Source organism: Abramis brama (assembly GCF_963993115.1).
Source record: "Abramis brama genome assembly, chromosome: 11".
Classification (NCBI taxonomy): domain Eukaryota; kingdom Metazoa; phylum Chordata; class Actinopteri; order Cypriniformes; family Leuciscidae; genus Abramis; species Abramis brama.
Window position 1 is genome coordinate 15,186,494 of NC_139973.1, and position 21,728 is coordinate 15,208,221.

Sequence of the window (21,728 nt, forward strand, 5' to 3'; positions counted from 1 at the left end):
GTTCATAACATTTCAAGGCAAGGCAAGTTTATTTAGCACATTTCATACACTATGGCAATTCAAAGTGCTTTACACAGAAAGGAGTTAAAATAATCACAAAATAAAAGCAAGGGAAATTAAAACAGTTATAAAAGGAATTAAAATAGATATATGATACAGTTACAAAATTAATTAAAATAGGAAAAGGACATTTCTAAATTTCAGTAGATAGACAGACTGAATGATTGATTACCATTGATTGATTGCCATTGATTGCCAAAAATTCCCATTCAGTTCCAATTCAAATCAATGAAAAAAAAAAAAGATTATAGGAATTAAATATTTGAAATTATACATTGTATTTTGGAAATAAGGATGCATTTTACATGGCGATTTGAATAATGATTAGTTAATACTGAAGTTAACTCAATAACTTTAATAACTGGTGTCAGTACGTCATTGTATTGATCAGATACTTACCAATATCCTGCTGGGCTCACAAGTGGTGCAAATTTGATTGATTTAAAAAAAAAAATATATTGAAAGTTAAATTTCATGAAAGAAAGGGAATGTTTACACACACACACACACACACACAAAATGTGTATGCATAAAAAGCCAAATGTTAAAGGCCTAACAGTAAATGTAATATGAACTGTAATGATGTAATGCCTGCAGCATAGCACAAATTATATGAGGGACAGATAATGTGTTTTACATGAGATTTAGTGGACCAGGACACAGTGAAAATGTTGTTTCCCATACAAGATGACAAACATCTCAGAGTTTATTATTAAATTAAGTTTTAAATTGCAGATAGGCATGCTATGTGTTATGTGTTAACAACAACTGTGTTATATTTTAATTAGATGTCCAGTAGTGAGGCTTGGCCAAGGCTTCGGAACAAATCTTTACTTGAGGAGAAGCAAGCAGATTTCACTGGATCCAACTACTGCCTGATTAGTATGCATCATATTTAGAGTTTAAGCTGTTTGTGTCACTGATGGGTTGCAAATAAAGTTGAAAGCACGATCTATAAGCGGCATTAAAGATTTATTTAACACCAAACTCAAGAAACACGAAAACAGAACAACTCAACATAACGCAACGGAGAACAGAGAATGGACAACTGAACAATGGAAACTGAAGACTTAAATACAAAAAGGTAAACAAGGTAGCTAAATGAACAATAGGTGAACGTAATCAGTAACTAAAGAAACAAAATGGGAAACACTTGGTCACCTTACGATGGCAAGGCAAACAGGAACAGGGAGAACAGAACCAAAACACAAAATTAACGAAAAGCATACACATTACAGTTTGAGGTATGGTGAATCTAATGATTATTAGTTATGGTGAACCTGATCAGAGATGGTAAATGAGGGAAAAATGTTCCAAGATATGTTTGCATAGGCCACTAACAGAGGGTGAAAAAGAGGGGGCTTGCTTCATATTAATAGAACGTGACAATATTAAAGTCATGAGTTAGGCAGGTGATTTGGTTTCTATGTGTCATGTCATCCTATAAAACCTGATGTATTATTCTATCTGAGAACTGCTGTAATTAAAGCATTTAAAGGACGATTGCTAGAGTTTGTCATTTATGCTGCGCAGCAAGAAAACTAGTTAGTAAGGGAAACAAGTTAGACTAGGTGACTTATTGAGTGGGGACGTCGATTTGTAGACGAGACCCAGATAGACTAAACGTCGACAGTAGACGTTCGGGGACGTCGATTTGTAGACGAGACCCAGATAGTTAGGTTTAGGGACAAATCTACAACAAACCGGACAAAAATGTGTAATGTGCCACCTATAAAAACCTTCTCAAATCTCTCACTTTGTTAACAGTTTAAACATGCACTGAATGTTATTACCATAAAATCAGCACTTTTCTGTTGGAAGGTGTCAGCATTTATTGGGATGTGTGCAACAAACTGACACATGTGCTCCTTTTATTAGTCTCTTGACTTTCATCTTCCTTCATCTGTGGAGTTATTCTTCATGCACATTAATGGAGGATGTGTTTGATGTGTATCAGCTTATGATCAGCAAAATCAGTGACCTTTGCTGATCTCAGGGAAATTGTGATGTACAATAAAAGGCATTACGTTATGCAGACCTACGGAGGAAGAACTGATATGGTAATATCATGGCAATACTTGTTTAGAAACAATCATTTAATCAATGTCGTTCATTTAACTTTCTATTCATCAAAGAACTTCATTGTCTGAAGTTAAACTTCATTGTCTGAAGTTTAAAACCATTGGTTACCCATAAGCCAATCACATTTGGTTATGGCGTGTGTTATGCGCATGCTCAGCCGCATGTAACTTCCACTGTAAACACATGTATGATGCGAATACAAAACCATCGAGCGAAATACCGGAGTGAACATGACAGTGAACGACTTTTGCAGATTATGTGAAGTAAATCTACGCATCCACGGTACAATCAGCGTCTACTTCACTACCTCTGTTCGCTGATTGGCCGGCTGTTTTGAGACCGGAGGAAAACGGAAAGCTCTGACGCTGTCTCAGACTGAGTACAGAAGCGAAATGAAATTGAGCGGCCGCCGGTGTCGTCACTTTAAAGAACAGATTCACCGGGGAGATTCTGCACACAACGTGACGGATCTGGACATTATTTGTGTCAAACTATCAAAATTCATGGTTCTGTATTGCTCATTGCGAATATTTATGGATTTAATTCTAAAAGTGAAAACGATCATTTATTTGAAACTTTAGAAGAGCATATCCTTCAGGAGCTATCGCAATTCCCGAATCTTTCTCTTATCATAGGGGGTGATTTTAATACTGTTATGGATGGCTCTCTCGATTGTTTACCAGCAAGACCATCTTATAATCAAAATACAAACCTTAAACGTTTTATGGAGAGATTCAATTTGGTTGATATATGGAGGTCTACGTTTCCTGATTCGTTGACATATACTTGGAGCAACAAGTCTGGTAACAGGCAATCTCGAATAGATTATTGGTTAGTGTCTGCGAATATACAATCTTCAGATGTCTCTGTTAATGTGATTCCTTCACCGCTCAGCGACCATAAAGCTGTTCTTATCTCTATTAATTTCAGCACTTCTCCACATACCATGGGTAGAAGTTCATATTGGAAACTTAACAGTTCATTACTACAATATAAACATATTAAAACAAAGGTTACAAATCTTATTTTATGTCATTGGTATAAAGCACTTTCAGAAAAGAAATTCTGCAGTAATTGGGAGCTGTTGAAATTTGAGGTAGCTAAGTACTTTCGAAAACAGGGTAGCTTAAATGGCAATAGAAAGACGTACTAAAGAGAACAATATTATTTCAAGATTAGCTGTCCTCTCCTCTAAATCATGTCCAAATGAAGATGAACAAGCTGAGTTAGCCACTTTACAATTGGAGTTGGACAAATTATATAAGAATAAGGCAGAAGGAGCCTTCACTAGGTCACGAAAGCGATGGTTAGAGAAAGGGGAACAAAACTCTGCATATTTTTTTGGTCTAGAGAAATTTCATTCTAAAAATGATACAATTGAACAACTTAAAATAGATGGGGATGTTACAGATGACCAAGTTAAAATATCAAAATTTTGTACAGAATTTTATAGTGGTTTATATTCATCCAAATTCTGTGATCATTCGGCTTATTTATTTCTTATTTTTTATTTATGGCCTCACGGCTGAATTTTATAAAACCTTTTCTGATCTTATTGCCCCGTTTCTTAAAGAAGTTTATATAGAGAGTATAGAAAATCGATGTCTTCCACCTACGTTAACTCAAGGATTAATTACCTTGATTCCAAAACCAAAAAAAGACCCTTTGCTATTAGATAATTGGAGACCAATCTCTCTCTTAAACAATGATTATAAGATCTTTGCCTTAGTCTTTGCAAATAGAATCAAATCAGTTATGGACCCTCTTATAGATGAGGCTCAATCTGGCTTCTTAAAGAAAAGACATATTTCAAATAATATAAGATTAGTTCTAGACGTGTTGGACTATTCACATTTAAGTACTGATGATGGATTTATTCTTTTCTTAGATTTCTATAAAGCCTTCGATACGGTGGAGCATGCTTTTATTTTTAGGTCTTTACAAAAATTTGGCTTTGGAGACTTTTTTTGTAATGCTATACAAACAATGTATAGGAACGCAAACTGTTCTATTAAACTTAAATGTGGTTCATCATCTAGATTTAATTTAAACCGTGGTATAAGGCAAGGTTGTCCCATCTCCCCTTATCTCTTCTTGTTTTGCACTCAGCTTATGAATATTCATATTAAGTCAAGCCAATTAAAAGGTATATCTATTGCTGGTAGGGAAATTATAATATCCCAGTTAGCAGACGATACTGCACTGTTCCTAAAAGATCAACATCAAGTCTCAGCAGCTCTTAAAGTAGTAGATGCCTTTTCTAAAGCTTCAGGCCTTTACTTAAACATTAACAAATGTGAACTGTTATCTGTTAAAGACTGTCAATTACAACAAATTGCTAATATCCCAGTAAAGGAATCTGTGACATATTTGGGGATTGTCATTTCGAAAGACCAAAAATCTAGATGTAAGATAAATTTTGATCCCATTCTCCAGAAAACTAAAGCAAAGCTGAATCACTGGCTTTTGAGGGATTTATCCCTAAAAGGTAGAGTTTTGTTAAGTAAAGCTGAGGGACTATCAAGATTAGTCTATACTGCGACTTCACTCGCTGTTTCTAAGGAGATGTGTAAAGCTATTGATACTGCCTTATTTAATTTTCTTTGGAGAAACAAAACTCATTATATTAGGAAGTCTATAATAATGAATAATTATGAATCAGGTGGTTTGAACTTCCTTGATTTCAGCACTTTAAATAATATTTTTAAAATAAATTGGATTAGACATTTCATTCTAAATCCAAATTATCTTTGGAATTTCATACCCAATCTTGTTTTCTCCAGAGTAGGTAGTCTTGATTTTCTCTTGATTTGCAATTATAAAATTGAGAAAATCCCTCTAAATTTGTCTTCCTTTCACAAACAAATGTTGCTTGCTTGGTCCCTTTTATATAAGCATAATTTTTCACCCCATAGATATTTAATTTGGAACAATTACAATTTATTATTTAAAAATAAAACTTTATTTTTTGAAAGATGGTTTTTAGCAGGTATAATACGAGTAGATCAATTACTAAATCAAGAAGGTATGCTGCTAACTTACTCTGAGTTTCTAGATCTCCATAAAATTCCAGTGACGCCCAGGGAGTTTTCGATTGTCATGGATGCAATTCCCACAGGGGTCTTGGCATTATTTAGAGCTAATAACCAAACCAGTACTGCGCCCCTTTCTTCCTTTAATTTATTTGATACTGAAATTGGAAACATTTGTTTTGCCCCTGGAGTCGTAAATGTAAATAAAACCATTCGTTCATTTTTTCAAAAAGACATTGTCACCAGGCCAAACTGTATTGCTTACTGGAATAGATTGGTTGGAGGCTTGTTATGGAAGGCCATCTGGACTTTACCAAACAAATATTTATTGGTAAATAAAGTAAAGGAAGTAAGTTTCAAAATATTACACAGATACTACCCAGTAAATAATTTTCTTGTTAAATTTAAAAAAGATATTGATCTGAATTGTTCTTTTTGCAATACATTGCCTGAAACTTTGTTTCATCTGTTTTGGCATTGCGCTCATGTTAACAAATTTTGGAAAGATTTGTCTAGATTTATAATTGACAACATTGACCCCTCTTTTTCTTTGTGTTTAGAAAATGTTATATTTGGTTTTAATAATATTCCCTCAAATAAAAGGAAAGAGTACTATATTATAAATTTAATTTTAATTTTTGCTAAATTCCATATACATAAATGTAAGTACAGTAAAACCAAACCTTTGTTTTTGGTTCTTGAAAAAGAAATACAATTATATATCAAAACTATCTTTCATTCCCACAATAAGAAAGCAATTAAAACTATTTTGGTTTGTGAATCCTTTGATATTTTTATGTAATGTTTAGCCTCCCCCCTGGCTGTCTGTTTTTTTGTTTTGTTTTTTTTTGTTTATTTGCTTATTTTTGTTTTCTACATTTTGTATATATTGCAATTCTGACTGTACATTGACTTTGTTTGTTTGAAGTGCAATAAAAAAAAAAAAAATGAAATTGAGTGGAAGTATGAAGTCTGACTAGTCAGGCTAATGTGACACTAAAGACTGGAGAAATAATGCTGAACATGTAGATTTGCCATCACAGGAATAAATTACTAATATTATTTTAAAATGTATTCAAATAGAAAACAATTATTTTAGTTTGTAACAAAAGTTCACAATTTTACTGTTTTTACTGTATGTTTGATTAAATAAATGCAGTCTGGCATAAGAGACTTCTTGCAAAAACATAATAAATATATATATAGACTGAATATATATAGACTGAATATATATAGACAATATATAGACTGAATATATATATATATATATATATATATATATATATATATATATATATATATACACACACTCACCTAATGCTGGGTACACACCAAAAGATAATCGGGCTGATTTTGGGCCGATTTCCCCCCTTCCGACAATCCTAGTTATGTCCCGATTATCTTGATGGTTCAACAGATTATCTTATCAGATTTTCCCTTGGTGTGTGGTGTGTTAAGAGTGTCCTAACCTGCTCGGAAGAACGTCGGAGCCGCTCCGATCGCGAATCGTAAATATTCAACATGTTTAATATTTACGATCAGAAATCTTGATGTGTGAGGGGAACCCCGAGGACAAACGCGCACACGTTCTGGAGATTATCACGTGAAACAAAACAATATCCAATCAGAAAGCGAGCTGATGGAAGACAGAGGTCATTCTCACACACACACACACACACACACACTTGCAGGAAGCTGAGTGTTAAGATTTAATATTCATAAGTGTAAATTTGGAGGAAACAAGACTTTGTTTTTCATTTTAAGAGCAGACATTTTACAATACCTAAACACAATATTGGGTTTGAAAAATAAGAAAGCTGCAAAGTGCATTTCAATCTGTAAACATTTTAAATTTTTTGTTTAACTTTTAAGTTTGTCACTGTTTATGTATATGTCTTTTTATGTTTGTTTATCGGCTTTGCTCTTTGTACCCCCCTGACTGTAATTGTAATTCTTAAAATCAATTAAAAAAAAGATTAAAAAAAGAGGGATTATAACTTTTTCTAAAGAGACAATAAATCCAATAAAGAATAAATAAAGACAATAAAGAATGAATATATTTATGTATAAAAGGTTATATGTGGGCTAATGGTGGGTACAATGGGGTTTTTTTTTTCACTTGAATTTTATGTGAAAATCATTCCAAACACTAACGCAATTTCTTCCTGCATATCGTCCGCCATGCTTATTCTGAAGTCTCGCGTCATTTTGCGAGAATTCCTGTGTTCACAGTTGAGACTCTGGTTGAAAATCTGTTCGTGTGTGGTGTGCTGTCTTTGTCTTATCATGGCACACCACACACTATAGGAGCAAAATGCTTAAATCTAGGATTTTTTTGTCCTCATGTTTGTGGTCTATCACATTTTGAAAATCTTATAAGATGTAAAAAATCTTTTGGTGTGTACCCAGCATAAAGGATTATTAGGAACACCTGTTCAATTTCTCGTTAATGCAATTATCTAATCAACCAATCACATGGCAGTTGCTTCAATGATTTTAGGGGTGTGGTCCTGGTCAAGACAATCTCCTGAACTCCAAACTGAATGTCAGAATGGGAAAGAAAGGTGATTTAAGCAATTTTGAGCGTGGCATGGTTGTTGGTGCCAGACGGGCCGGTCTGAGTATTCCACAATCTGCTCAGTTACTGGGATTTTCACGCAAAACCATTTCTAGGGTTTACAAAGAATGGTGTGAAAAGGGAAAAACATCCAGTATGCGGCAGTCCTGTGGGCGAAAATGCCTTGTTGATGCTAGAGGTCAGAGGAGAATGGGCCGACTGATTCAAGCTGATAGAAGAGCAACTTTAACTGAAATAACCACTCGTTACAACCGAGGTATGCAGCAAAGCATTTGTGAAGCCACAACAAGCACAACCTTGAGGCGGATGGGCTACAACAGCAGAAGACCCCACCGGGTACCACTCATCTCCACTACAAATAGGAAAAAGAGGCTACAATTTGCACAAGCTCACCAAAATTGGACAGTTGAAGACTGGAAAAATGTTGCCTGGTCTGATGAGTCTCGATTTCTGTTGAGACATTCAGATGGTAGAGTCAGAATTTGGCGTAAACAGAATGAGAACATGGATCCATCATGCCTTGTTACCACTGTGCAGGCTGGTGGTGGTGGTGTAATGGTGTGGGGGATGTTTTCTTGGCACACTTTAGGCCCCTTAATGCCAATTGGGCATCGTTTAAATGCCACAGCCTACCTGAGCATTGTTTCTGACCATGTCCATCCCTTTATGACCACCATGTACCCATCCTCTGATGGCTACGTCCAGTAGGATAATGCACCATGTCACAAAGCTCGAATCATTTCAAATTGGTTTCTTGAACATGACAATGAGTTCACTGTACTAAAATGGCCCCCACAGTCACCAGATCTCAACCCAGTAGAGCATCTTTGGGATGTGGTGGAACGGGAGCTTCATGCCCTGGATGTGCATCCCACAAATCTCCATCAACTACAAGATGCTATCCTATCAATATGGGCCAAGATTTCTAAAGAATGCTTTCAGCACCTTGATGAATCAATGCCACGTAGAATTAAGGCAGTTCTGAAGGCGAAAGGGGGTCAAACACAGTATTAGTATGGTGTTCCTAATAATCCTTTAGGTGAGTGTATATGTATATATATATATATATATATATATATATATATATATATATATATATATATATATGATGATGATGATGAAAAAACTCAAATAGTCTTTAATCCAAGAATCAAAACAATAAACAGGAGAATAATTCAGTCAACACAACCATGAACACTTTAACAAACAATGCAAGACAAGTGTCACCATCACTGTCATCGTCAGCATCACTGTCTTCGTCATTGTCTGCACTACAGTTCCCAGCATCCTCCTTGTATTTAAGTTCCTCTCCTGTCATGTTCATTGTCGGTTATTGTTTGTGCCTTGCACGCTGTCTCACCTAATGGTTGTATTCTGAGTTAATTATTTAAATAATCTTTGTTACTTTTCTATATTCATCATCTTCATTGGAACTTTACAGTGACAACAAGGAACAAACTGAAACAGAGGACTTATATACACAGAAAACTAAAGAGGTTATTAACCAGGCACACCTAAACTGAAGACTCTAATCAATCTGCTATAACCTAGGAGACAAACAGGCAGGGAACAGAGGAGAATATGAACTAATATATCATTAAAAACAAATAAGGCCAAATGTAAATTGATGTATATGAAGCCATTGCTATTCATCTTGTGGGTTTAATTATTAGATGCATGCTTGAAAGGACATCATTGACGTCTCATGCATGAAGTGCAAATGGTGTCATGGTAACACAAATTGTCCATAAATACGTTCTTGTGGAGTTTGTGTACACAATTTGGAACTTGGGTGCATAAAAAAGCAAAGTGAATAAACTGGAAAACGCAAACTACCAAATACTTGACAATCATTGGAAACTCTTTGCTTAAAATAAACAAATGCAATTGTAGAAGGCGCACTTATTATAATTTGGTAAGCATATGTGTAGGTGCTAAATATTATATATGTTCAACAGGAGATGCTTTGTTACCAAAATTAATTAGGCTACAAGAATTAAAGTAGCTGAGAATATACAATGCTTGATGTATGTTCCACCAACAAAAATACTTTTACACAAAACCACATCAAAATCAACTGTTGAGTAATGATATAAATAGGTTGAATGAATGGTTCATTCAATGGTTCAACACAAAAAGAGTGTTATATCACCTACTACCATATAACTTACAGGAAGTCTGTTTTTCTGAACAAAACGCTACACGAAACAGTGCTATAGGCCTACCAAAGATTACCATGGCAAAAAAAAAAAAAATTGTTGGTGTACCAGTGTCATGGTGTGGTGCAGGCAGAAGAGGGAGAGTCAAAAGTTCTCATGCAAACTTTTACTAAGAATATAATCCAAACAGGTACAGACAGGCAGAAGGTACACACACACTTAATACAACGGAGATCAGACAAGGACGGACTGAACAGAACGGAACTAAATACAAACACTGATGAACACTGATTAACAGAACACAGGTGAGACAAATGACAATAATGACGGTGATACAACTGAACTGATAACGAGAGTAACCATAGATACAAATGAGTGGCGGGAAAACAGAACAAAGGAAGATGTGACTAAAGAAAACAAAACTCAGACAGAACACAACTGTGACACACAGACAGTGTGAATGCCATTTTCTATATGAATATGATAATCGTCAGTACCTTGTTGTTGTTGTTTTGCTGTTTTACCATGGTATTCTCTGAACCACCTTTAAACCTTTATATAATTAGCACAGTACATTAAAAAGGTAGTACTGTAATATTGTTTTGTTCATGTTTTGTCTTGACAATCTTGTATGTGGTTCATTATTTTAATCACTCACTCATTATACTTAATAATTAATATTTTTTCTCCCAATACACATTTTGGATGTTTCCCTGAACTGATTTTAACTTGAACCAGTCTTCTATATTTATACAATTCCTCACATATTATGACAATGGTAATGAAAATAAAAATGTTTATTTCAATAGTTTTACACCAAGTGTTTTCTAGATCACCAAGTGTCGTCAGACCAGAGCTGCACCCCTGCACATCATTCTTCATGACCCCTAAAAAGTTTTATACAGTATATGAAGAGCTTGACTGAACAAATAGAATATTTTCTTCTAAGAGTGTACAGAGGATATGAAATGGACAATGAATGAAGTGATGGATATTCCATCTAATTCGTTAGTAAATGTACATTTTATTGGTGCAAAGATGAGTATGTGTATTTTGTAAAACCTTTGCAACTGCTTTTATCACTTAATTAGAAGCACCAAATTGTGTTGTGTTACATAGTGACTACTAAACCGACACTTGGGTCACTTGGGTCAAATACAGGATCAAATACAGGAAATGTCATGTAAGTATAGGCAAGTGGCCAAATACAAATACCGCAACTGTGGGTAGTGGGCAGTGGAAAGTCCAAGGGCTGATAGACTCTCAGCCAATCAAATTCAAAGAATGTACCTAAATGTTGTCCAATGATACATTTGATTTTAGCAATAGTTGTAATGTAACCAAAAACATAAAATTGCGTAATATTTCGGTTGCTTTACATTACTAGTTGGCTGCATCAAATTTTATTTGTAGGCATTTATTATTATTATTATTACTCTTATTATTGGTAGTAGAAGTAGTACTGTTTCTTTTCTCCTTATGACTTTAAATGCAGAAATACAAAATAGAATTTCTTACAAGATACATATAAATAAATCTTACAAAACTTGAAAACATTTATTATTATTATTATAGATAATACAACAAAAGTGCAGTCCCCAATAATGCCTACTGCGTCTTATTAGATTTATTAGAAACGTTTCACCCATATAAATCACATATAGCAAAACATATTGCTAGAAACACTAATGATTGTTCATAGATTTTTTTTTATATTAGTACTGATTATTATTAATGACTTGCATGGCCAAGAATGAGAATTGAAACATGCACATCACATGCTCTCATCCTCCCTACACACGATTTTATTCCAAAGCTGTTGACATAGCACAAAGGCATGATCCTGTTTCTGTGTGTTACACTCTTTGCACTAACACAGTGGCCATGGTCTGAAGCAGCACTTTGCATATCAGTATTTGCACATACCAGGTGCGCTGTGTAGAATGTTATGCTCATTAATGATTTCTTACACAATATAACATTTATGCAACCTCTGTCTCCTTGATTCTAAAGGGAGAGTTGTTGTGTTCAACATATTGAAGGTTTAATGAGGTTTGTTTTGTTCTGAGACCTTGAAGCAGGTTTTTGACTGAATCACAGTTTGAACTGTGACATTCAAAAAGAGACTTTCTGGACCAGCTGAAGCTGAAACTGAGGGTAAGTTTACAGGATGTCTCGTGTGCAGAAGACAACATTGCCAAAACAATCCCCATTCACACAGATCCACAAAAAAGACTACAAACGCTGTATTATGCCGCCAGGGCAGTTGGTGATGTCACTTTGTAAAGAAACACTAATACGCACACGCATAATGTCATTGTTTTAACAAATTCACATTTTGTAGTTTATATTTATTACTGCATTTAGTTGAAAATGGTGTCGCGTAAACGCTTTTAGGATTTTCTGAGTGTATTCATGTTCCAGCTCAGCTTTTTATGTTTATTTAAAGTAAATTAAGCTTTCATGCATTTGTGGGATTGATCTTTTAAATCGACTACATTTTCTCTTTTTGAGAGTCACAATTCCCTCTAGGTCCCCAAGAGCTCTCTAGCCATATATCTCTTGTCTAAACAGAATTAGCCCAAGAAAAATCGACCGTGCTGTCCATGAGTTGTGTGATAGAATCAGAAACATCCATATCAGATTTTACTCATAACTAATGGTGTCCCAGCAGCCGAGCATATAGGAACCTAACTGACAGTGATATGTGAATGGAATATCTTCTTGTGCCCCAGTGCAACCTTGGTTTCCCTGGTGATTTCTTTTTAGTAAGCAGCATTCAATAACCTTTTATGATGTTACAAGCATCTTGCTGAAAAGCATTCACTCACTTTAAATTACAATTATTTGTTTTTGCTCTTCCATCACATCACATGCCCAATTCTCCTTTCTAACTCTGGAATTTTTTAACATCAAGGACTAGTGCTCTCCATTATGCATTAAAAGCAAAAATATGTGTAAAAGTACTTCTGATTCAATTAAGGGAAAGGATGTCACAACACGTGCATGTAATATAATGAACTGATGACACAAATGAGAAAATTTTCATATCCTGGCACTATTCTTAACAGGTAATTCTATTTAAGAGATCGACCGGATTTGTCAGGTGAAATCACTGACTCCACCCACAGTGCTGAGCTTTATCTGCATAATGAGGTCATCATGCAGACAGCGCTTTATTGATTTAGAGTCAAGCATTCAAGCATTTTATGTGCTTGCTGATCACATGTCTGCCCTTTCCTGCGTCTTTGACAATGCTTTGTGAATTCAGCATGTGTTGGCTGTGTATTCACAAATTCACTTTGTTCTAAATCAATGCAAGGGGCTTCACAATGACAGCATGGATATGAAAGAAAAAAAAGGAAAGAATTTCCATCAAAAGAGAAAGCAAGAAAGAAAAAGGAAGTGCATATAAGAGCATGGTGGGTGCTTTGAGAAGACAGAAGAGGATATAGTTTGAAAGCGACACAATTAGTTATTAGTTGTTTAACTGAAATTCATTTCTTATCTTTTAGATACAGTATGATAGCTGCACACCAATTAAAGTCATAAAGTGGCATTCACAACCATTTTTATCTCTGTAACGACACATTTTAGAACATACCTTAGTATTAAGAGATTTTTTTATGTGTCATATTGGATAATTTTTATTATGCAACTAATATCCCCTTCTTTAACATTTAGATTAGGCTACATTTTCTGTCATGCTCACTTAAGTAATTCTTCAAAAAACATACTGTCTAAACTCACTTTGCATCTAACATGGGTTAAAGCTCCATAGATCAAGTCAGGAAGTCATTTATCTCTGTATGGGAAGAAAATTAATATTATAATTTCCTGTAAATGTTTGCAGTGAAGCCTGATGCTTAAGACACCTAAAGTACCTAAATCCAAGTGTATTAGCTGTATGACAGCACAGATTTATCCCAAATCACTTTTACTTATCAAGTCTTAAGGAAAGATTTCATTAGAAGCCCTGCTGTGTTTTTTACTGTTCGTTCACTTACGGTTTATGATGATGTCGTGAAAGACACAAACAAGCAGTCTCATCCAGGTTTATCCTTGTTTGGTAAAGGGAGCAATGTAATGAGCTCTCACACAAGCTCACAATGAGGGAGAGAGAAAGAAAATGTATTGGATATAGTTCCAGTCAAGAGATATTTATTTAATTGGTTGATCTTTTTCATTGAAATGAAATCATATACAGCAGATAAACACAGGAGAAAGCATGTATAATGAATGGACGTCTAATAAAATAAATCAAAATATTTTAACAGATAATTTATGACACTGTGATTACAAACCGTATGGCTCACAATGTTATTCAGTAGCCAGAATCTTTATACAGAATGGACTTCAAAAACCACTAACACTTGAAAATTAAGATCAGTAAGTCCTCAACGTTTTATAGAAATAAATTCTTTATCTTGTCAGTATTCAATTTAAACAAAAATATCTTGACCCCCTATTCTATTAACGAGAATTAGGCAGCAAGCTACAGTAGGTCTGCTCACAGTTATAGAAATGCACATTTGAAAATAACATATAATCTTTTTTGGTAAGATTTAAGAGAGTAGAAAATGATTGTATTACTATTTCTTATATACATACAAGGCACTAGTAGGTAATTTTTTTCAAGTCCAAAGATATCAGCTGCATCATAAATTTACCGCCTACCCAGGCAATGCCATATGGGAAACTAATTTGACAGAAAGCGGAAATATTTGACTGATAAATGCTCAAATACGGAGCAGAAGCAATAGTTTCATGAATTCCCTTGAATTATTATTACTAGAATCCATTACTAAGCATAAGTAATAAGATTCTCATTTATTGACGTGTACGTGTTGATTAAATCATCGATACAGAGACATGCTCTTGCTCTGATAAAGGTACATGTAACCGTCACAAAAGAGTCGCTTCGCCACACCTTCCATCTCTCGAGGAACTTGATTTGCCAGCTGAGCCAGAGACATATGTAGGTACTGGCCAACCTCTGGACATGCCCGCACTTCTGGGATGTTATAGCCATTGCTTTCACCTACAAACAGATAAGTTTGTGATATAACCTCCAAAAGTGTTGAACTCAATCCAAGCACACATTCACTTACCAACGCGGTCAGCCATACTATCAAAGAAGATCCAGTCAGTATCTTGAGGTCCGTATTTGACGAAAGAGACGTAGTGGCTGGTCTCTATGCACAGCACAGCAAACAGCTCTAGTTTCTCCCGTGGAGGAGTGCGTGGATCAGACCCTGAACTCTGTGAGTAAGAGAAGCCTTGAGGAAGATGCAGGCTTGTGGTTTTGTGGCATCGACGCTGCTTGTGAGAGTGAACCTACATAAAATTCCAAGATAGTTTATGATTATGTTGCAATAAAAAGTAGGAAAAATATGTATTGTGAAATCTACAGGTCAAGGGGCATGCTTAAATGTGGTTTTAACAGTACCTTTTAACATTATTTTTTATAATCAACTGATTTTATTGCATATATATGATGAAGGTGCCCCTAGGAAAGGACTGTATCTAAGCAACATAAATGGTAAAGAATATTCAGATAAATGCAGAATGTTTGTTTAACACCCTACCTGAGTGGAACATTTCAAACAGAAATATTTGAATCCTGTATCACTAAACAATGTGTCTCTGAAGCACTCAGCACACTCTTCATTTGCTAGCTGACCACACAACACACACGGCTGAGGACCTAATGGACAAATGTACATAAACACACACCTCAAATGACTTATAAGAACACATAGAAACCGGGAAATATATTAACGAGACATTCATATTTGTGACCCTGGATCACAAAACCAATCACAAGTCGCATGGGTAAATTTGTGGCAATTGCCAACAATACATTGTATGGGTCAAAATTATTGATTTTTCTTTTATGCCAAACATCATGAGGATATTAAGTAAAGATCATGTTCTATGAAGATATTTTGTACATTTCCTACCGTAAATATATGAAACATTTATTTTTGTGAGTAAATGCAGCACAATCGTGAACATAAATGGACAACTTTAAAGGCGATTTTCTCAATGTTTCGATTTTTTTGCCCCTCAGATTCCAGATTTTCAAATAGTTGTATCTCGACCAGATATTGTCATATCCTAACAAACCATACATCAATGGAAAGCTTATTTATTCAGCTTTCATGTGATGTATAAATCTCAGTTTAAAAAAATGGACCCATGTGACTGGTTGTGTGGTCCAGGGTCACATTTGTATAAACGTTTAAGACAAGTTACCATCAACGAGAAGACCTGTGATGTCCAGTTCTATAGAAGGAATGATTTTTGGAAACATTTTGAAACTCTTCCCTGAGCGAGGCATAGTAAGAATCAGACAGGCAGGCACCTGGAGGAATAAGTAACAGTTTGAACATACAATAACTTATACATCTAGATTGTGGATCATTTTAAATTAGATTTCAAGAAAAACACATATAAGTTGTCTATCCATTTGGTTCACACCAGAAATATTTACGCAGAGAGAAACAGTACCATCTGCAGGTCATGCATTGAATGTCCAAGCAAAATAGGACAAAATAAAGAACTGAAAGCAGAACCTCAAAGACAAAACAATGCAAAGAGACGAATGATACCTCTGCTAGTTTCAGACTGTTGCTGAAAAACGAATGTTCCAGTAGCTGTTGAACCGTCGGCAGGACTAAATGGTGGTTGTAATCCATAAAGATTTGGTAGTAGTAACAGCTTTGCTCTTTATGTCCACTTCCCGATGGGCTGCTGAAGGCAGATAAAGTGATACATGCAAATATATTAAAACATAAACTTGTATAAACTAGAAGGCATTCTCTTGCCAAGACATATTTTGCAGAAGTAATCTACAAATTACAGGAAACAAGAAACTGTTAACGCTAACGGTTTATATGCATATTTGTTGTTTTCAGTGGGTAGTTAAAGGCTACACATTAGGAACAGAGATTTGGTGTAATAATAAATTGGGTAACACTTTATTTTACAGTGTCCTTGTTAGATATGTTACATGTACTCACCATAGTAATAACAGTAAATTATACATAATTACACGCATCTAACCCTCAACCAAATCCTAATCCTATCCTAACCCTATAAGTTACATGTAGTTAATGAATATTACTCAGTACTTAAATGTATAATTACACTGTAACAATGACACCTTAAAATAAAGTGTAACCATATATTGATACTTAAAGGGTTAGTTCACCCAAAAATGAAAATTATCCCATAATTTACTCACCCTCAAGCCATCCTAAGTGTATATGACTTTCTGCCAAACACAATCGGAGTTATATTAAAAAATATCTTGCCTCTTCCAAGATTTCTAATGGGAGTGAATGAACTCCAATGGTGTTTGGCTGAAAGAAGAAAGTCATATTCATCCGATCGTCACCAAACTCGGTCAGCATGATGTCAAGACACTGAGGATGCTAAATTGCGAGGGGATTTTTGATATCTCGGGTGAGTAAATTATGGGATAATTTTCATTTTTGGGTAAACTCACCCTAAGGGCATATTTACACTAGGTCACTTCATGTGTTTTTACTGATCAGATAGCTTTAAACTGTTCATTTTCCAATTGGACACAAAAATTTATTTTGGAGGTCATTTACACCTGGTCTTTTTACAATCGGATAGTTATCTGATCAGAGAAAACGCATTAAGTGAACAGGTGTACATAGGCCCTAAAATATTGCCAATTTTTTTTTGTTTAGTAGTGTTTATAATATATAAATATATAATAGTTGGGATTATTTATTTGGCACTACCTTAAAAAGTACAAAGAAAAATTAATGAAATCATTAAGGAAGGAGAATAGCTAGCCTAAATTCCATAAGATTCCCATCCCTATTCCCTACTGAAAAATACGATAAATTCAATGAAAAAGTGCCCCACCAGAGTTTAAGTGGTGGATCTAGAGAGAGAATCTCTTGCATGATGAGAGAGAGGAACTCTTCAGGATCTGCACACATCAAGAAAAACACTATGCTTAGTCCAATTCCATGAAACAGCCAAGAGATCTTTTATAGATAATGAGATATAAATAATTTGTGCAAACAGCTGTGTAATATTTTGGATCTGTGTTTTGATGACTTGCAGATAAATGTAAAGTTGGACATTTTCCTTCAATATTCTGTTTGAAATCTGACATAGTTAACAAAGCTGAATGCGGCTATGACATCAAGAAGAAAGCGTACCCTTCTCATCTGTGGTGTAAGTGGGGCAGCGTTCCCGATTTTGTAATTGCTTCCGAAGATTCATCACACTGCAATCTGGTACAAAACCATGCCTGTAAATATGAGAGAATATGTGGTTATTCGAGCTCTCTCATTGTGTATATATGTGACTGTGACTGAAACTTTTAATTTTAATTTTACAAAAAAAAAATAAATAAATAAAAAAAAAAATTAAAAAAACATTTCAATACAAAGCTGAAATCTCACTTGCGGAGAGGATTGACAATGCTTTTCAGTAGGATGCTTTGAATGGTTTGATCTTGAGTGGACTTAAAAAGCAGAGAATCCAGAACTGATGAACAGGAAAACACACTGGATAAAAAAATAATAAAAACAGTTTTTTTTTTTTTTTTAATTGCTTTTGGGGCGATTCACATCACACTGAATATTTGTGAAGTCTGTACATCGTATATATACTTTAAAGTGTATTCATATATTATGTACTTTATACAATTTTTAAAGGTTTTCTGTAAAAAACATTGCATTTGCATGTAATCAGCAAAGTTTATAACTCTTTTCATCTTCAGCCTAGGGTCTATAAGTTCTAACCTGAACAGGGCAGAGTCCATATAACAGGAGTTGCAGTGACCCTGAATGCCCTTCATCCGACCAATCAATTGCTTTGACACATCTTCTGTTCTAAAAGGTGGTACATTCTCCTCTTCCACATATACAGATGCCTTATCTGTTACAGAAAAAAAAGAATGAGGCACAAAAGTAAAGTTCCACAAGTTGCACTACAGTAGGTGATGACATATATTGTGGCCACAATCTACCAGTGCAGTCCTTGAAAATGTTTCACTTTCTACTGATAAACACCTGACACACCCGTTTCAGGTGCGTTGTCTCATTAGATAATCAGGTCTTACCAGAGTTTCCATTAAACACATTCTCCTTTGCAGCAGAGAAACGATCATCAGGCCGACAACTTGACAGTTTCACAAATAAACCACTTTGAGGAGGACATTTAAAGTATTGTTTTCCTTTATATGTTCCATCACTCACTCCACTGCCGTCCTCCTAAGAACAAATACACAGATTTTTAAAAGAATACAACAATTGGCTGGCTAGTTTTCTTTTCTTTCAGAACTACAGGAATTCCTCAAAGATGCCAACTGATAAAGTTTATAAAGAATATTATAGCCTACCACTTCCAGCAAAGCACTCTTCTCAGGATAATCAGGTAAATATCCAATCCAGCGTACAATTCCATAAGCTATTTTTTTCCCCACAATAAACTGCACTAGGAAGCCAACAGAAATTTCTTCAGTATCAGGAACACCCCCCATCTCTGGGCTTTGAGAAGTGTCCATTTTTTCAGTTTCATCTGGTCACGAAAAACAAAAAACAAAACAAAAGGAAAAGCATTTTAAGGAACTAACTCCATTATATTTAACATAAATATAACATTTTTTGTTCATGTAAATGCCCATGCCCTAATACTTGTGTTATAAGTACACGTGGCGACACATATATGTTACCTTTATTTAACAGCTCCTCTTTAATTACACAATCCAATGGGACTGTCATCTCTCCTCCTTGCTTCCCCTCTTCATCTTTATCCTGAGAAGGGGAAAGTTTTAGGAAATCATTCTAACCTTTTATTATAACACTGTACTAAAACTCATCTTTGTATGACAGATTGTTTTTCTTATACACACATCTTTATCTAATATTTAATAATCGGTGTTTGATGCAGATCTGTAAGATTCTTTTCATTTAAATGTAGTTGACCTGTCACGTTAGTGCTATTTTTATGTTTCCCTCATGGGATTAATAAAGCATATCTAAGACTTTTATCTTCAGCTCTAAGGAAAGTGTTCAAAGAGAGTGTTACAGAAATATTTCACTCAAATATAAAATGTCTGTTGTTATTTTATCACCCTCATGTGTAAAATTCTTCAAAATTTCTCCTTCTGTGTTTGACCGAACAAACAAAGTCAAACAGGCTTAGAACCACAGTAAGTTATTTTTGGGCAAACTATTCATTTGGATCACTCTAATGAGAGGTCAGTACTCACGGTAGATATGAGAACCAGTTTACCATCTGGGCTGTCCTTTATAGCCATGACCATGCCATGGTGAGCATTTTTGTCACCAAAAAAGGTTACTCTGTCTCCAACATTGAGAGGCTCAGTAGATGTCATGGATGGGGAAGACTGAGTAGGTAATGGTGGTGCTGAAGATTTATGATCCACTGGTTTGATTCTTGTAAAAGGGACAAAAATGCCTGAGTTTTTGGAACATGTGAAGTAGGTCTTGTGGAGGTAGGAACCATCATTTTGACCTTTTCCTGTATCTTCACCCTAAGAATAGAAGAGAATATAGGAATTTCATATTACCCTTAGTGGATTATCCTTTGTATTGCTCAACCTTTATTCTCTCTTTAACACAACTACAGGACCATTTTCACACACAAAATACTCACCTGCAGTTCCACCCCAAAGAAGACTCCTGTTATAGAATCAAAGCTACAAGGTTTGATATTTCCAATGTATCGAATCACACCTTTGAGCCATTTTTCATTATACTCCACGCAAACCCGACTGTCTATGGACAGATTTGAAGCCCACTTTAAAGCCTCAGGGTCTTTCAGTGCAAACAGTCGCTCTATATTGGATTCCAGAGCCAGCAGTAATTCTGCTGATCTGAGTGTCAATGGCTCCAGAAGAAATAAATCAATGTCTGTATGCATTGATCTGCCCATACGAATAACAGGTAAAAGGTCTATTTTGTTTTCCTTTTTCCGTTCCATATATAGATCCTTATCAATGAAGCATATTTCACCAGCTTCTATGTACCCAATTGGCGGGTTTGCAGTTATGATGAAGTATATCTTCTTGTTGGCTGAAGCCATTTCTTATGTCACTTGGAAAACTGAAGTATTGTCAGGCTTTCAGGGTGAAACCAGTGTTTCCAGAATGGGCAAGGGAGTCTTCTTCAGTTATTTGCTCACTTCGAGCAAAGCTTATTCTTCCCGTACAAGTACGTCATTCAAATACCTCCAGGTTAACAAGTAAATGATTTAAAACAACTGCGCTGGTAGATAGGAAGAGCTGTGTAGACACTTCCTGCAAAACAATCTACAGTTAGAGATAGTAAGTTTTGTTTGTTAATAGTTTATTGATCTAACGTTATTGACCTGGTAGACTACATGGCTAATGCAACTATGTTTTAAAATAGATGAACTACTCTGAAGCGACATCATTAAATTAATAATTCCCAATTAAACTGCACAAACATTCGAACTTATTATGCTCATTAACGTTACTTACCTACCGATGTCAGTAACTTACTTTCGATTTCTCGTTTTCGTTTCCAAAAACGAATCTCGTTAAAAACTGTCAATCTTCTTCCAAATAAGAAATTCACCCAAAATGTTGCTAGAATAATGATGTGATTGTCGGAAGTTTAAGTCTAAATGAAACTACTCTAGACATATCGTCGGTATGTAAAGTTTCAAACAACCAGGCGCAGTTTTTTTTTCTTTTTTTAGCTCAAAACCAAAACTATAGAGTCATCTGTTGAAAGGCGTGTTGTGATTGGATGTTGCTTCTACACGTAATCACAG

General features: G+C 35.1%; 1 protein-coding gene across 3 annotated transcripts; it reads right to left on the reverse strand.

The window, feature by feature from the left end:
• Nucleotides 1-14,045: 14,045 nt before the first annotated feature.
• On the reverse strand, nt 14,046-21,724 carry cyldl (cylindromatosis (turban tumor syndrome), like). Of its 3 annotated transcripts, none has more exons than XM_084129354.1 (15): nt 21,433-21,724; nt 20,586-21,228; nt 20,179-20,463; nt 19,639-19,720; nt 19,306-19,484; nt 19,027-19,177; nt 18,707-18,842; nt 18,365-18,469; nt 18,119-18,210; nt 17,817-17,883; nt 16,526-16,664; nt 16,170-16,278; nt 15,500-15,618; nt 15,023-15,248; nt 14,046-14,952 (listed from the first exon to the last, which is right to left on the reverse strand). In XM_084129354.1, the coding sequence occupies exons 2-15, from the start codon at nt 21,012-21,014 to the stop codon at nt 14,768-14,770; spliced, it is 2,304 nt and encodes a 767-aa protein (XP_083985480.1). In that variant the 5' UTR covers nt 21,015-21,228; nt 21,433-21,724; the 3' UTR covers nt 14,046-14,767. The 3 variants fall into 3 exon arrangements, with proteins under 3 accessions (XP_083985480.1, XP_083985478.1, XP_083985479.1); XM_084129352.1 differs by having other exon boundaries at nt 16,526-16,667; nt 21,433-21,697; XM_084129353.1 differs by having other exon boundaries at nt 16,526-16,667; nt 21,454-21,676.
• Between the last annotated feature and the right edge of the window lie 4 nt (nt 21,725-21,728).